Source organism: Neoarius graeffei, chromosome 13 (assembly GCF_027579695.1).
Source record: "Neoarius graeffei isolate fNeoGra1 chromosome 13, fNeoGra1.pri, whole genome shotgun sequence".
In the NCBI taxonomy this organism is placed as follows: Eukaryota; Metazoa; Chordata; class Actinopteri; order Siluriformes; family Ariidae; genus Neoarius; species Neoarius graeffei.
In genome coordinates this window covers 44,447,199-44,465,450 of record NC_083581.1, presented here as the reverse complement: position 1 = coordinate 44,465,450, position 18,252 = coordinate 44,447,199, and the positions used below count along the sequence as shown (strand labels likewise).

Sequence of the window (18,252 nt, the reverse complement as noted above, 5' to 3'; positions counted from 1 at the left end):
CGCATAAGCCACGCCTCCTTCACTGGTACTGTCAAGCACATAAGCCACGCCTCCTTCACTGGTACTGTCAGGTACATAAGCCACGCCTCCTTCACTGGTACTGTCAGGTACATAATCCACGTGTCCTAAGAACAACGTAAACCACGCCCCTTCCCTCAGAATGCCAGACACATAAGCCACGCCTCTCTATTTTTTAATGACACGTAGGTGTGAATGTGAGTGTGAATGGTTGTCTGTGTCTATGTGTCAGCCCTGTGATGACCTGGCGACTTGTCCAGGGTGTACCCCGCCTTTCGCCCGTAGTCAGCTGGGATAGGCTCCAGCTTGCCTGCGACCCTGTAGAACAGGATAAAGCGGCTAGAGATGATGAGATGAGGTACATAAGCCACGCCTCCTTCACGGCCTATGTGTGTGTGTGTGTAGGTTCGGTTCGGTTCGGTTCACGCACTGCAGAGGCCGCGCCTCTGTTCTCTCCTCTGTTCTTCCTTGGCCGTGATCGGGGCACAGTATCTAACACACACACACACTGCAGATCGGCGTGAGTGCGCGCGGAAGGTGGGCGGGGTTTGAGAAACAGAGGGCTCCCGTTTCCTGCTCTCTCTCTCTCTCTCGGTGTGTATACTCGGTGACAGGCGGTCAGGTGAGTAACACACTCGAGCTGCAATGTGTGTGTCTGTGTGTGTGTGCGCGCGCGTGTTCGTTCGTACGTGTCACAGTCGGGATTGTGTATTCCTGCCGCTGCTGTTTCTGTCTGTTTTTTTTTTTTTTTTGTGCCGGTGTGCTCACGTGTTTACAGCAGGGTTGCCAGATTGGTTTAATCCGTCGGAAAAAGGATTTGAAAATTATAATTATATACACAATACCAGTCAAAACTTTGGACACACTCATTCATAGTAATATGTAAGGGGGTCCAAACTTTTGACTGTTACTGCATTTTTCTTACTGGAAAAACCTGAGTAAATCTTCCACAGTAGCTAGACTGGCTTTAAAACTGGATTTTAATTTTAATTTCTTTGTTTATTCCTCTGTGAAATCCAGTTCAGTTTCACTTAATTTTCTGTGACAATTTTTTCCAAACTAATTTATTTTCTATTTATTTCGTCCTTTAATTTTTTTTCCAATTTTCCCTTTTGCTCTTTGTTTTACTTTCAGCTGTACAGTATATACACCTGGTAATAACATCTCATTATCTGTAGCCGCTTTATCCTGTTCTACAGGGTCGCAGGCAAGCTGGAGCCTATCCCAGCTGACTACGGGCGAAAGGCGGGGTACACCCTGGACAAGTCGCCAGGTCATCACAGGGCTGACACATAGACACAGACAACCATTCACACTCACATTCACACCTACGGTCAATTTAGAGTCACCAGTTAACCTAACCTGCATGTCTTTGGACTGTGGGGGAAACCGGAGAACCCGGAGGAAACCCACGCGGACACGGGGAGAACATGCAAACTCCACACAGAAAGGCCCTCGCCGGCCCCGGGGCTCGAACCCAGGACCTTCTTGCTGTGAGGCGACAGCGCTAACCACGACACCACCGTGCCGCCCCTGGTAATAACATTTAGCAGCATATTGTAACTGACCCCATTTTTATTATTTCCTATTCTCACTCTTCGAGTAAAATATATGTTTTATACACATTTTTAGTTAAAAGCTTCCAGAGTAAATACCATTGACTGTATGAATATACAGTGGTGCTTGAAAGTTTGTGAACCCTTTACAACCCCGATTCCAAAAAAGTTGGGACAAAGTACAAATTGTAAATAAAAACACAACGCAATAATTTACAAATCTCAAAAACTGATATTGTATTCACAATAGAACATAGACAACATATCAAACGTTGAAAGTGAGACATTTTGAAATTTCATGCCAAATATTGGCTCATTTGAAATTTCATGACAGCAACACATCTCAAAAAAGTTGGGACAGGGGCAATAAGAGGCTGGAAAAGTTAAAGGTACAAAAAAGGAACAGCTGGAGGATCGAATTGCAACTCATTAGGTCAACTGGCAATAGGTCATTAACATGACTGGGTATAAAAAGAGCATCTTGTAGTGGCAGCAGCTCTCAGAAGTAAAGATGGGAAGAGGATCACCAATCCCCCTAATTCTGCGCCAACAAATCGTGGAGCAATATCAGAAAGGAGTTCGACAGTGTAAAATTGCAAAGAGTTTGAACATATCATCTACAGTGCATAATATCATCAAAAGATTCAGAGAATCTGGAAGAATCTCTGTGCGTAAGGGTCAAAGCCGGAAAACCATACTGGGTGCCCGTGATCTTCGGGCCCTTAGACGGCACTGCATCACATACAGGCATGCTTCTGTATTGGAAATCACAAAATGGGCTCAGGAATATTTCTGGAGAACATTATCTGTGAACACAATTCACCGTGCCATCCGCCGTTGCCAGCTAAAACTCTATAGTTCAAAGAAGAAGCCGTATCTATACATGATCCAGAAGCGCAGACGTCTTCTCTGGGCCAAGGCTCATTTAAAATGGACTGTGGCAAAGTGGAAAACTGTTCTGTGGTCAGACAAATCAAAATTTGAAGTTCTTTATGGAAATCAGGGACGCCGTGTCATTCGGACTAAAGAGGAGAAGGACAACCCAAGTTGTTATCAGCGCTCAGTTCAGAAGCCTGCATCTCTGATGGTATGGGGTTGCATTAGTGCGTGTGGCATGGGCAGCTTACACATCTGGAAAGACACAATCAATGCTGAAAGGTATATCCAGGTTCTAGAGCAACATACTGTATGCTCCCATCCAGACGACGTCTCTTTCAGGGATGACCTTGCATTTTCCAACATGACAATGCCAAACCACATACTGCATCAATTACAGCATCATGGCTGTGTAGAAGAAGGGTCCGGGTACTGAACTGGCCAGCCTGCAGTCCAGATCTTTCACCCATAGAAAACATTTGGCGCATCATTAAAACGGAAGAGACGACAAAAAAGACCTAAGACAGTTGAGCAACTAGAATCCTACATTAGACAAGAATGGGTTAACATTCCTATCCCTAAACTTGAGCAACTTGTCTCCTCAGTCCCCAGACGTTTACAGACTGTTGTAAAGAGAAAAGGGGATGTCTCACAGTGGTAAACATGGCCTTGTCCCAACTTTTTTGAGATGTGTTGTTGTCATGAAATTTAAAATCACCTAATTTTTCTCTTTAAATGATACATTTTCTCAATTTAAACATTTGATATGTCATCTATGTTCTATTCTGAATAAAATATGGAATTTTGAAATTTTCACATTATTGCATTCCGTTTTTATTTACAATTTGTACTTTGTCCCAACTTTTTTGGAATTGGGGTTGTAGAATTTTCTATATTTCTGCAAAAATATGACCTAAAACAACATCAGGTTTTCACACAAGTCCTCAAAGTAGATAAAGAGAACCCAGTTAAACAAATGAGACAAAAATATTATACTTGGTCATTTATTTATTGAGGAAAATGATCCAATATTACATATCTGTGAGTGGCAAAAGTATGTGAACCTTTGCTTTCAGTATCTGGTGTGACCCCCTTGTGCAGCAATAACTACAACTAAACGTTTCCGGTAACTGTTGATCAGTCCTACACACCGGCTTGGAGGAATTTTAGCCCATTCCTCCGTACAGAACAGCTTCAATTTTGGGATGTTGGTGGGTTTCCTCACATGAACTACTCGCTTCAGGTCCTTCCACAACATTTTGATTGAATTAAGGTCAGGACTTTGAATTGGCCATTCCAAAACATTAACTTTATTCTTCTTTAACCATTCTTTAGTAGAACGACTTGTGTGCTTAGGGTTGTTGTCTTGCTGCATGACCCACCTTCTCTTGAGATTCAGTTCATGGACAGATGTCCTGACATTTTCCTTTAGAATTTGCTGGTGTAATTCAGAATTCATTGTTCCATCAATGATGGCAAGCTGTCCTGGCCCAGATGCAGCAAAACAGGCCCAAACCATGATACTACCACCACCATGTTTCACAGATGGGATAAGGATCTTATGCTGGAATGCAGTGTTTTCCTTTCTCCAAACATAACGCTTCTCATTTAACCCCAAAAGTTCTATTTTGGTCTCATTTGTCCACAAAACATTTTTCCAATAGCCTTCTGGCTTGTCCATGTGATCTTTAACAAACTGCAAATGAGCAGCAATGTTCTTTTTGGAGAGCAGTGGCTTTCTCCTTGCAACCCTGTCATACACACCATTGTTGTTCAGTGTTCTGATGGTGGACTCATGAACATTAACATTAGCCAATGTGAGAGAGGCCTTCAGTTGCTTAGAAGTTACCCTGGGGCCCTTTGTGACCTCGCCGACTATTACACACTTTGCTCTTGGAGTGATCTTTGTTGGTCAACCACTCCTGGGGAGGGTAACAATGGTCTTGAATTTCCTCCATTTGTACACAATCTGTCTGACTGTGGATTGGTGGAGTCCAAACTCTTTAGAGATGGTTTTGTAACCTTGTGGATTGGTGGAGTCCAAACTCTTTAGAGATGGTTTTGTAACCTTTTCCAGCCTGATGAGCATCAACAACGCTTTTTCTGAGGTCCTCAGAAATCTCCTTTGTTCGTGCCATGATACACTTCCACAAACATGTGTTGTGAAGATCAGACTTTGATAGATCCCTGTTTTTTAAATAAAACAGGGTGCCCACTCACACCTGATTGTCATCCCATTGATTGAAAACACCTGACTCTAATTTCACCTTCAAATTAACTGCTAATCCTAGAGGTTCACATACTTTTGCAACTCACAGATATGTAATATTGGATCATTTTCCTCAATAAATAAATGACCAAGTATAATATTTTTGTCTCGTTTGTTTAACTGGGTTCTCTTTATCTACTTTTAGGACTTGTGTGAAAATCTGATGATGTTTTAGGTCATATTTATGCAGAAATATAGAAAATTCTAAAGGGTTCACAAACTTTCAAGCACCACTGTAAACGACATGCTTCCATTCACTCCCATTCTATAGAAATGAAGCCAAAATTCCTCTCCCCATATTGTTAAAATTGCAAAAAGTCTGTGCAGTACAGACGTTCCCCTGCTCGAGTCTGTGCAGTAGAGATGAGAGGCAAAGTGAAGTACACCCCAATCCTTTGGTAGACCCGCCCCCTTCCTGAGCATTGCAGAATGTGTTCATATTGGAAATCAATCTTACAGCTATCCAGAGAGCTTAAATAGTTTCGGTTGGAGATATTTAATTATTATGGATGCGTCTCATGCGGGAGATTCTGCGCGTGAATATTTATAACGAATTTGGTGTTGAGGGGTAATTTAAACAATACAGCACGAACCCACTCTCCTTTAAAGCAGCAGTGTGTTATAGCTTTAGATTGTTTGTTTATTATTCAGCTTTGTTCAGTTGGCACTAGAGCTTTCTTGTCGAAGTTCAGCACTTCGTGTACCTGACTTTTGCACTCGTTGTACGTCGCTCTGGATAAGCGCGTCTGCTAAATGCCATGCACTGTAATATAAAGCTTTTCTCTTTTTCCCATTTCATGGTCACTCACTTTATGATTCAATTCAGGAAATGGCCTTGAATGCAGCTTCTGTCTGAAAAAGTAAGAGTCAACATACTTGCCCCTGCTTACTCAGATAGTCGAGTTACTTTTAGATTAGCAATCATTATCTACTGAACCCAGCGATGACAGGAAGTGTGCTACCCCTCTGAGAGACAGATACTGTATGTTCCACACTCGGTGATTCCCCAGTCAGTGGCACATGACCACTAATCCTGAGTCAGTTCTTCACAGTAAACCTACAGATTTGTTTTCATAGTCTGTTTTTCGTTTGTTTCATTTGATTAGTTTACACGAACTGATTTTGTTTTATATTTTGTTTGTTTTACAGAGAAGTTTTTAAGAAGAATTAAAGAAACCTTATTACTCTTGGATTGTTATTTATTTACTTATTTATTGTACTTTATTTACTACTTACTTTAATCATTTGTTTATGTTATTTATTATTCTGTATGGGCGGCACGGTGGTGTAGTGGTTAGCACTGTCACTTCACAGTAAGAAGGTCCTGAGTTCGAGCCCAGCGGCCGATGAGGGTCTTTCTGTGTGGAGTTTGCATGTTGCCCGCGTGGGTTTCTTCCGGGTGCTCCGGTTTCCCCCAAAGGCATGTCGGTTAGGCTAATTGGTGGCTCTAAATTGACCGTAGGTGTGAATGGTTGTCTGTGTCTATGTGTCAGCTCTGCAATAACCTGGCGACTTGTCCAGGGTGTACCCCGCCTCTCACCCGTAGTCAGCTGGGATAGGGTCCAGCTTGCCTGCGACCCTGTAGGACAGGATAAGCGGCTAGAGATAATTGATGGACTATTCTGTATGGACTTTGTACTATTGTATGACTTACTTTGATTACTTATTTACTGTTCTTACTACCTACTTCAATTACATATTTGTTTACTTACATATTTACTGCACTTTACATACTACTTACAGATTTAGTCACATTTGCCTACTTATTTATGTACTGTATATTTTGTTTACATTTAATTGTTTACTTACTTTAGTTATTTACTATTCTTTACATACAGTAAACATTTAATTAATTTTTGCACTTACTGTTTGCTTTGCTAACTGATTTACTGTACTTAGTCCTTAGTTACTTTACTTACTTATTTGTATTACATGCAGTACTTATTTACTTGATTATTTTGATACTGTACTTTACTGACTCACTTTATTGTATTTTACATACCACTTACTTTACTTATTTACTGTACTTTACTTACATTGTAACCTTACACACTTGTTTACTTACTTAGCACAGTTATTTACGTAATTATGGGCGGCACGGTGGTGTAGTGGTTAGCACGGTCGCCTCACAGCAAGAAGGTTCTGGGTTCGAACCCAGCAGCCAGCGAGGGCCTTTCTGTGTGGAGTTTGTATGTTCTCCCCGTGTCTGCGTGGGTTTCCTCTGGGTGCTCCGGTTTCCCCCACAATCTAAAGACATGCAGTTAGGTTAATGTGGGGCAGCCTTGGGCTGAGGTGCCCTTGAGCAAGGTACCTGACCTCTGACTGCTCCCCGGCGCTCTGGTGTGGCTGCCCACTGCTCTGAGTGTGCACGTGTGTTCACTGCTTCAGATGGGTTAAATGCAGAGGATGAATTTCACTGTGCTTGAAGTGTGCATGTGACGAATAAAGTTTTCTTCTTAATTCTTTACTTACTTTATACCTTACCTATTTACTTGTTTACTTACTTCATTACTATCCTTTACTTACTACTTACATTGTAATTTATTTCGTATTTATATACTTTATTTTACTTTACAACCCCATTACTAAAAAGTTGGGACACTGTGTAAACTGTAAATAAAAAAAAAAAGAATGTGGTGATTTGCAAATCAAGGAAACCCTATATTTCATTAAAAATAGTACAAAGACAATATATGGAATATTTCTTTTTTTTAAATAGATGGTCATTTTACACTCAATACCAGCAACATGTTTGAAAAAATTTGGGACGGAGCAACAAAAGACTGGAAAAGGTGTGTAATATTAAAAATGTGTTCTTATTTTGAATTTAGTGCCAGCAACACATTTCAGAAAAGTTGGCACAGGGAAAACAAAAGACTGGAAAAGCTGTTTAATGTTAAACAAACAACCAAAAAAACTAATGTGGTTAATTGGCAACAAGTCAGTAACATGATTGGGTATGAAAAGAGCATCCCAGAAAGGTTGAGTCTCTTAGAAGTAAAGATGGGGAGAAGTGCACCGCTCTGTAAAAGACTGCATGGGCAAAGAGTGCAACAGCTTCAGAATAACGTTCCTCAATGTAAAACTGATTACGGTATTTTACTTATTTATTTACTAGCTTTTAAGAATAGTTCTTCAGATGCAGTGTGTATGAAGTGTGTGTGTGTGTGTGTGTGTGTGTGTGCGCACCAGTCCATGGGGGATTCCTCACCCTATTGTGTGTTTCTGCATGGACAGGAAGTTTGGCCCACTAATCTGTTTCCTGTCGATCGAGGGAACCTTAGTGACACCGACTGGCACACACAGGAACGTGTACACACGCGCGCACTCACACACACAGCTGGAGCATGCTTAATTAATTTCATTCAGTAGTGTCAAGTAGAAGAAAGGCCTCATTGTATTCAGTTTTGAAATGTTCAGCAAATTCACAAAAAATTCAACATGTGACCAGCCGTGTTTCCGTCAAGATTCTGGTCTTTTAAATATTCTAACAAAAGACAAAATGGAAAAAAAAAACAAGCACAGACGCCGAGAGATTTTCTTTAGCCATGTTATGCCATGCCATGTTACAGACAAAGGGATAAATAATATAAATAATAAAATAATAATTTGTATTAAAATCTGATGTTTAAATGACATGAACAATACATGAGTTCATTCACTGAGCTTACTGGACTGAGGATTCTGGGTAAATTCAGCACCGTGTAAGGTTCTGATGGAAAAAAAAATATTCAGTTCAAGCCCTTGCTCTTATTTTTTCCCTTGTCTCAGGATCATTTAAAAAAAAATATTCCACTTGAATCTGCACTTCTCTCTCATACCCACATCCAGACACACAGATACAGCAGGATGTTTCTGGTGTGTAAACAGTGTGTAGACAGGACTGACCCGTCTGACCCGTTAAACATGGGTGTGATTTCCTGATATAATGAGCTTCACTTCACTCACGGCTCCATAGAGCTGCAGCTCTGTCATCACACAGTTTACAGGAAAATAATCAACACCAGGAAGGTGTAATGAAGTGGAGTCACCGTTACTACTTCGAAGTTGATTATTTTCTTGTAACAGCATGTCCTTGAGTGTTTTATTTCTCTTCTACCACAGCGCATTCATTTACTTATTAAGGTTGTGGAACGTCCATGAAACAATTTAGTTCCTGTTTTCATTCATGTTATAGCAGTTATAAACAGTCTTTCCCTCACCACTGTCTCTTTTCCTTTCTCGTCATGCTAATAAAACAAAAACCAAATGCAGCTTGTCATGTTACCGAGAAACCACAAAGTATAAACTCCTCTGTCTTGAGGATCTCATCTCATCTCATTATCTCTAGCCGCTTTATCCTTCTACAGGGTCGCAGGCAAGCTGGAGCCTATCCCAGCTGACTATGGGCGAAAGGCGGGGTACACCCTGGACAAGTCGCCAGGTCATCACAGGGCTGACACATAGACACAGACAACCATTCACACTCACACCTACGGTCAATTTAGAGTCACCAGTTAACCTAACCTGCATGTCTTTGGACTGTGGGGGAAACCGGAGCACCCGGAGGAAACCCACGCGGACACGGGGAGAACATGCAAACTCCGCACAGAAAGGCCCTCGCCGGCCCCGGGGCTCGAACCCAGGACCTTCTTGCTGTGAGGCGACAGCGCTAACCACTACACCACCGTGCCGCCCTGTCTTGAGGATGTTGGAAAAATTAAAGGTACAACTTCACCTCTGACTGTTACAAAATAAACATCTTCTGTCAGAGCTGCTGTTACAGAAAATTAATCAACACCTGACCAATCACAATCCAGAACTGCATCACTGAACCCAAACCTTCCCTTCACACCCACAGAGACACAAAGTTCTGTTGTTGTGTTGTTATGAGTCACAGGGTGACCTCGATCACTGACAGCTCATGGATTTCCTCAGTGATCAGGAAACTACGCGGTTTGAAACACACACACACGGAACTGCGGCTAAATATACTCTAATAAACACATTACACAGTAACACTGACGCTGTAATACACACGGGTAAAGCGAATGTGTGTGTTTGTGTGTGTGTGTGTCCATATGGTCTGGCAGGCCCCATGCTAAGCCAGGTGGTGTTTTGATTATAAACAAAGGCCAGATTTGTTGTTTAGTCATTTACTTATCTCACCATATTAATAACATTGGCTTAAAAATCCCCAAAATTTAAAAGATTAAACTCAGAACCTATTAATGCAGGAAAATTACACTGTTTACAAAATCCAGACGAGTCACAGAATGCAGATTCACGGAAAAAAAAAATAGTACAAAGTACGGATCTTTTATTCACGGAAATGTGATATTTTCTGTAAAATATCAACAGTAAATTAATAAAGTAAACGTGTAAATGCAGGTAAGATATTTTAATTATGAACTTCGGCAGTCCAAATATTTAATTGTTTTAGACTTCTTAATTTGTTTTAAGAAGTTGAAGACTTTGGTTTAACATGTCTTCCATGCCTAAAATTCCAATAAGATCTGGAAAAGTTGCAATGAAATGAACAAATCCTTTGTTTTCAAATACAACTGCTTGCACATTTATTTGGGCATCTTTACTCGGCCTTTCTTCTGTTTTGTTTTTCTCTTTGAGATAATGGATTTGACCGACATTCCGTGGCATGCCCGTAATTTTCGCCTTCTTTTCTGTGGCTACGGAATTTATGGGCACGTCGGTCTGTGTTGCTTTTTACCGTCTCCTCCATCTTTTTAATGGCCAAAGGCTTTGGGCTTACGGATATTTTTGTTTGCTTTATTCAGTTTCTGTGTGCCTTCGGTTTAGATATAGATTCATCACCGATGTAATGGAACACTGTGATGTTCTTAAAGTTTGGCGACAATGGGACGTAAACTTCTTTTTCGAACTTCTTTTCTACATCAGTCTTTGGGTAAAATCCATAAACTTCACCTCCTTTTGGCAAAAATGGCATTTCAGAGTTGTGTTCTCTGGATAATTAAATAATATTGGCTGGCATTGAGTGGTATATCAGATATATTCCATTCAGCTAGCATAATATTGAATGAGTCGAAGATGAGTTCAGTATCATGAGAGCTGAATGGAATATATTTGATATACCATGAAAAAAACCAGCCATTATTATTATTATTATTATTATTATTATTATTATTATTATACATACACACACTCTTCATATCAGCATTCTCAAAGGCCAATGCTAGCTTACCTGCAACTCAGTGCTGTTAGCACAGCAGTCCAGTTACCTTCCAGCCGGTGTAGTGTTAGCGCAGGCCAATGCTAATGCAGTCAAGCCGAATATTATTATTTTCGCTGTGTAATTTACGCAGTTAGTTTTAAAGTCAACATTGAGAGCGACACACAACTGAGCGACCTGGCAGCTAAAATTATCTTAAAATCTTCCGCTTTTAACGAAGCAAACCTGGCGGCCACGTTCCTTTACAAATTTTCACTGTCACTCACTAGCATGGAAGTTTTACGTCTGTGATATGTGACGTCGTGTTGTCTTGACAATATGCAATATTGTAATAATATTGCATGTTCATTCTCCATTAAGTAGAGTGGCGTAATACACAGAGGATAAGTAATATGATAACAATCTTGCATGCTATCAATAAACCCACTAGAAAGGAATAGAATACATATTTTTATTCCATTGAAAAAGTGGCCTATATTGGATGTTCTGCATCTCTTATGGAAAGACTCATCTGCTGATTAGTGAGTATTGGCTCAATGTTATCTGGTGCTTCAACCTCCATCATGTAGCTACCATCAGCAGATAACATCACTGTGAAGACAGTCTTTGTGATGTCCATGTCATTGTCCCATAGACTCGTAGCAACGTCCGGAAAAATTAAACATCTGTGATACATCATCTGTATGAAATCCGTAACCAACCCGTAATATACTAAAACGTTTGTGACCAATCCGTAAATTACTAGCATCCGTGATGCATCCGTGTTAAAATCTGTAACCACTCCATATTTTGTATCCTTTTTTATTTTATTTCCGTAATCTGTAGTCCGTGACCTTTTGGTAATTTGTCAACCACTGGAAAATGACATTTTATTGCCTGCCACCTTGATACGGCAATACCCATAGTGTAGCAATCTGACCAGTAGCTTCTGAACAGAAAAAAATATTATAAATTAATCAATTTTATTTAACAATAAAATAATAAATGTTATCTGGCAGGGGCGGCACGGTGGTGTAGTGGTTAGCGCTGTCGCCTCACAGCAAGAAGGTCCTGGGTTCGAGCCCCGGGGCCGGCGAGGGCCTTTCTGTGCGGAGTTTGCATGTTGTCCGTGTGGGTTTCCTCCGGGTGCTCCGGTTTCCCCCACAGTCCAAAGACATGCAGGTTAGGTTAACTGGTGACTCTAAATTGACCGTAGGTGTGAATGTGAGTGTGAATGGTTGTCTGTGTCTGTGTGTCAGCCCTGTGATGACCTGGCGACTTGTCCAGGGTGTACCCCGCCTTTCACCCGTAGTCAGCTGGGATAGGCTCCAGCTTGCCTGCGACCCTGTAGAAGGATAAAGCAGCTAGAGATAATGAGATGAGATGAGATGTTATCTGGCATTGAGTAGGGTGTTTGTGTGGTAATTGCACTATAATGATGTTCCTGAAATGTATATAGAATCAACTGCGCTGTAGAGATGTGATGCGAAGCAACAACCAGTAAGAATTTGGAACTGAAAAATACTGTTTGTGTATCATAAAAGATGTTTCTTTCCATTGCTTCATAATCCTTACAATAAAGTTTGTCACATAAGTTGTACAAACAGACACAGCACTTTCAAGAGTCTGAACATGTTTATGTTTGAATCTTCCTTACACAGAAGCCTGTTGCTGCAGCAAGGCGAGATGAGCACATGTTTCATGGTTCCCTTTGTCATATTAGACCTGTCCATTATAAATACACGCCTGTGCTCACTAATTGTGTCTCTTTATTCCTGTCCCAGATAACAGAGGTGTGTGTGGTGCAGCGGCAGGAGCGTCCTGTGTGAGTGAAGAGCATGAGGAGGTAAGACGGAAGAGACAAAGAAAAACAAAAAACGAACTGCATGAGAGGATTAGTGCTGCTCACAGGGTTTACACTAAAGACAGAAGACGGCACGTAGAAAGTGAAAAATCTAAAATCTGTCCAAAGGCACGGTGAAGTGACGCATGTTAGAAATCCTGGGTCACTAGTGCACAACCTGGAGCTTATTGAATTAGCTTCTGTCGTTCAGATTGGTAGGTTTGACTGACATTATGAGGACTCAACTTTAGATAAACTAAAGTAGTTTTCACTGACTGATACAGGATGATGTATGAGGTCCCAAAACATCACCATCATTCCACTGCTGGATTCGAAAAGAGAATTATACACAACCAGCATTGTTAGCTAGCACTACTGGGATTAGCCACAATTACTGATTAGCTTTGTTTCAGTCACATGGAGAGAAGCTAAAGCCTTCGCGTTAAGCTCCGGGTCAGTGTGACGCCAAAGCTAAAACTGTGTGTGTGTGTGAGAGAGAGAGAGAGAGAGAGAGAGAGGTATATAAGCTACGAGTAACACAAAGACTTGCCATGTCTAGCTGTCATGCTCGTGTCTTTGGCTTCTTGATCAGCAAAAGTTCTCAAAGCTAGACTCGGAGATATACATGAACATTTTCTCCCAAATTTAATGAGTAAATTGCACTTATTTCACATGAACACAACATGTAACGTACAGAAGTTTGGACGCCCCTACTCATTCATAGGTTTTTCTGTATTTTGACTATTTTCTACATTGTAGAACAATACTGAAGACATCAAACACTGTGATATAACATTTGGAACATATGTGACGAGTCATGGAATCCACGGACACATGTCGGCCGAAACGAATCCGAGAAAATCGCAAAAGAAGCATTTTTTTTTCCGAAAAAAAAAAGCTTCTTTTGCGATTTTCTCAGATTTGTTTCGGCCAACATGTGTCCGTGGATTCCATGACTCGTCACATATATGGAATTGTGTGGTAAACAAAAAAAGTGTTTAAAAAAAGATTCATATTTCATATTCATATTCTTCAAAGTAGCCACATTTACCTTGATGACGCTTTGCATGCTATTGGTATTATCTTAAAGCCAAACAAAACCCCCCAAAATAAACTCTCTTTCCTGATCACAGCAAGTGCCAATCATGGATTCTCTTGCATAACTTGTACTCAGAATGTGATATTTGAACCTTGGAGAGAGTAAGATGGCAGCACCTCGGGACATTGTTTTAATTGTAACTATTCTGACTCTTTATATGCTAGCTTAGCTTATAGCATAGCACTGTCATAGTTTCACACCAAGCTACATTATAAACTACACTACCATACAACATACATTTCACACAAAGCTTCACTTTATGTACTGTAAACTAGTGAATAAACATCATATATTTGCTGCTGTAGTGAAGAGAAAAGTAACAGAAAGCAGATTAATAGAAGTTAGCATTAGCAAGCACGGTTAGATATCCGCTCATAACATTTAGGGTGCGCCTCTAAAAGCTTTAAACTTTAAACGTTAAAGTATGTTAACATTTTTCACGACACAACAGCAATCTGAATTTTTGAAGATAGTAACAAACGGACCGTTATGCTAAGCACATGCATGGCGGAGTATTGAGCTATTTAGCTCAATTTTAAAGGGCATATTCTGGACCAATTTAGTGTATTTTTTTAAATATATTAAAGTATGTCCCTTTACACACTCATCCAGAAGGGTAATTTTGCACAAGGCCATCTGTCTACAGCAGAAAAAAATAAAATAACAAAACACGCCTGGAAAAATCCCAGGGGAGTCTGGAGCCAGATTTGTGACGTTACCTGCGGAAGCGCCAGCAGGCTGCGAGAGCTTTGCACGGTTTCAGTGCACAGCCTGTGTAGACCAAGCGCTCCCATTTCTCTCTCATTGTCCGGTCTTTTGGAAAACGATGAGTACTAATCCCATCAAGATTGGTGTTGCTACACCCTCCTACAATATATCTGTTAACCATTTTAATAATTACGTGATAACGTTGAAGAACTTTGCAGAAAACCACCAGGTCGTTTTCTCATAAACAAACCAGCGCTGATGTAGGATTCAGAGGGAGGCGTCCCGCACGTGATGTCACGAAAATCAATGTTTGCCAGGAAATTCAAATGCCGAGTTTTTTCAGAGACGGACCAATTCGCCTCAAATGGCTTGATTTCAACTGAATTTTTCTGGTATTGCGCAAGGTAAAGAAATTGCAGAGAATGCAGAATGTTACAGATATTTGACCAAAGTTTAATATAAAATAGGAGAATTACATTGATCTTGCTCCTGAATTTACCCGTGATATGCACTTTAATGTAACTCCATTAATGTTATTAATAGTGCTGTCAAGCGATTAAAATATTTAATCGCAATTAATGTCGCGACTGTCATAGTTAACTCGCGATTAATCGCAATTTAATCGCACATTTTTGTCACATGAAAAATCATTGTAATTCTCTTATCAGCATAAAAAAGTGAATGGGCTTGCTTTGTACCAATGTTTTTTTTTTTTTTTTATTGCAGAGCATAACACGTCTTGTCACAGCCACTGACATCCATAACTTCCATATTAGATGAGAAAACCAAGGGATGAAAAATAAAGCGCATATCACTGTGAAAATAAAAAAATGTTTTATTTTACTCTTGATTAGTTTCTTTTGAAGAGAAGTATTTGCCATAAGAAGAAAAAAACAGATAACAAAAATAAAAACATTCATCATACGTTCAAAAACGTTCATCATAGTGTGGCACTGTATTATCTAATGCTCACTGCTTATAACTCTGCACCTCCCCGGTGGAGATGAGCTGGGAAACTGAAGACTGAAGGAACAGTATTGAAAAGTATTTTTCCAGTCTCACCTGTGAAAGGTAATCCCATGTGATCTCGTTTGGATGGTAAACCTGTTGGTACAGTTAAACGCAGCACATGAATGAGGCATCTTTATTCTCGGCTACTGTCTAGACGCTATACCAGAGACGGGTGAAGAATCTCCACTTTGCCCCATCCAATATGGCGGCGAGGATGTTTATATGTCTATGCCTTTCTCCATCACTCACACGTACTCTTATTGAAGCAGCGCGCGACAAGCCTCAACAGGAACTACGGGTGACTCGCAGGGCCAAATTAGAATTTGCGTTAACGGCACTATTTTTTTTAATCGCGTTAAATTGAGATCGCGTTAACGTGTTATTATCGCGCTAACTTTGACAGCACTAGTTATTAACTGACAACTAAATGCTAATTACGTAGTGGCCTACATGTCTGTCTGTGGCTCAGCAGCTCAGGCGACATTTCTTCCAGGACTTTATGATGCTGCTCTACCACATGTTTCTGCTTCACAATGTTGGGTGTGATATAAATAGTCAAAAAAACTTTTATGAGAAGGTGTGTCTGAAACATTTAGACAGTGTGTGTGTGTGTGTGTGTGTGTGTGTGTGCACTAGCAGCTGTCTAATTATTGCTCTCTTGTGGTGTATCAGTGTCTCTGATAATCTCCCACCTGTTACACAGGCAGCATTTCCCCTCTCTCACACACCCACACCCCTCCCTCTCCCTCTCTCTCTCGGGCAGAGGAACTAGCCATAGAGCGCCCTCCTCTGGTGGACATGTGCAGTGCAGGATTATAAGACACTAAAATTCTCTCCTGTTTTTTGTCTTCTCCTTTTTTCTCTCTGTGTTTATGATGTAATCTGTTATTCTGTTTTATCTTTGCTTTCTCTTCATTTTCTCGTCTGATTTTTGCTTTTCTTATTTTTGTTTGGGTTTTTTTCTTTTTCTTTTTTCTTCTCTTTGAATATTTTATTGTCTGCCTTCTCTTTTATCTTTATTTTTATCTTGCTTTTTTTCTCTACATTTATCGGTTTGACTTTTCTGTTCTCGTGTTTTTATTCTTTTTTTCACCATCTTCTCTTTTCCTTTTGTTTTCCACTTTTTTGTATTCTTTTCTTTAAATAAATCATTTCTCTTAAACTTTACTTGTCTTCTCTTTTCCTTTTTCTCTTCTCTCCTCTCCTGCAATCTCCTCTCCCCTTCTCTCCTCACCTCTTCTACTCCCCTCTCTCACCTTCATTCCTCTCCTCTCCTCTCCTCTCCTCCTCTCCCCTTCTCTGCAGATGGATGTGGATCAGTGTGATTATTCCGATGATCCGTGGGTGATCACGGCAGAGCAGTTGGATTATTACACACATCAGTTCCTCAGTCTTCAGCGTGACTTGACCGGCCTCATCCTGGGTGAGAGAGCTGCGAGCTTTCAACCTCCTCAACCCTATAAATCCCTACAATTCTCTTCACAACTCATTTTTTTTAAATCCATCTTAGAACAGGTCATGTGTTAAATTCATACTACTGCAGAAATCCCTTGCATTTTTGTTTGTACATTATTTGTGTAAACATCACCTGTTTCACATTTTACGTTCATCAAACTCATTTAAGATAATGTTGATTCGGGGTTGTTGTTTTTTTTTTTTTTTTTCAGGCCCTGATGCAAAAAACTTCTTCACAAAGTCGAAGCTGCCCATCCCTGAGCTCTCTCATATATGGTGAGTCCAACTTACAATATCTTTACAATATTCCTCTCAAACAAACATTAAGTTTTTGTGTATTTTTAAAGGCAAGTACAAGACACAATATCTGGTACATCACAACAAAAAATAAATCTTTTTTTTTCATATTATACAGTTAAAATAGTGACACTTGGTTGATGCCAAGTTTGCTCACAGTGTCATTTTACTCATATTGAGTCTTTTCTTATCAATTTTTCATCACTTCTGAGGTAAATGTGAACATTTCTGACTTTTCCGTTTCATTATCACCGTCACTGTGCCTTATATTCTGTATCAAAGACTAAACATCTCCGAGCCGCGAGCCTAATCATCAGCTTCAGTTATTAGCTAGCTTATTCTTTATTCTTGTTCATACTTTGCAGTTGCCTAGCAACAGTATCCAGTAATAAATTAATTAATTAAAATCTGGTCAATCGAGTAACTGATAACTGACGTTATTTATTGCATCATGTTTTATATTTATGAACACAACATTTTAAAATGTGAAATTATTTGTATTTGTTTCATTTATTTATTTTTAAACCCTCTGCAGTGTTTTTTTCCCCTTTAAAATACATCCCCGATTCCAAAAAAGTTGGGACAAAGTACAAATTGTAAATAAAAACGGAATGCAATAATTTACAAATCTCAAAAACTGATATTGTATTCACAATAGAACATAGACAACATATCAAATGTCGAAAGTGAGACATTTTGAAATTTCATGCCAAATATTGGCTCATTTGAAATTTCATGACAGCAACACATCTCAAAAAAGTTGGGACAGGGGCAATAAGAGGCTGGAAAAGTTAAAGGTACAAAAAAGGAACAGCTGGAGGACCAAATTTCAACTCATTAGGTCAATTGGCAATAGGTCATTAACATGACTGGGTATAAAAAGAGCATCTTGGAGTGGCAGCGGCTCTCAGAAGTAAAGATAGGAAGAGGATCACCAATCCCCCTAATTCTGCG

The 18,252-nt window shown here is 40.0% G+C and overlaps 1 protein-coding gene across 4 annotated transcripts in view; it reads left to right on the top strand.

The window, feature by feature from the left end:
• The first annotated feature begins 207 nt into the window (after window positions 1–207).
• reps2 (RALBP1 associated Eps domain containing 2) overlaps window positions 208–18,252 on the top strand; it is a 40,671-nt gene continuing 22,626 nt past the window's right edge. For 3 of the 4 annotated variants that reach the window (XM_060936841.1, XM_060936840.1, XM_060936839.1), the window contains exons 1-4: window positions 7,410–7,511; window positions 12,670–12,731; window positions 16,852–16,969; window positions 17,214–17,277. In XM_060936841.1, coding sequence (XP_060792824.1) covers window positions 7,439–7,511; window positions 12,670–12,731; window positions 16,852–16,969; window positions 17,214–17,277 — 317 coding nt within the window. In that variant the 5' untranslated portion in view covers window positions 7,410–7,438. Of the gene's footprint in view, window positions 641–7,409; window positions 7,512–12,669; window positions 12,732–16,851; window positions 16,970–17,213; window positions 17,278–18,252 lie in introns of those variants that run through there. The other variant, XM_060936842.1, reaches the window with a different exon arrangement.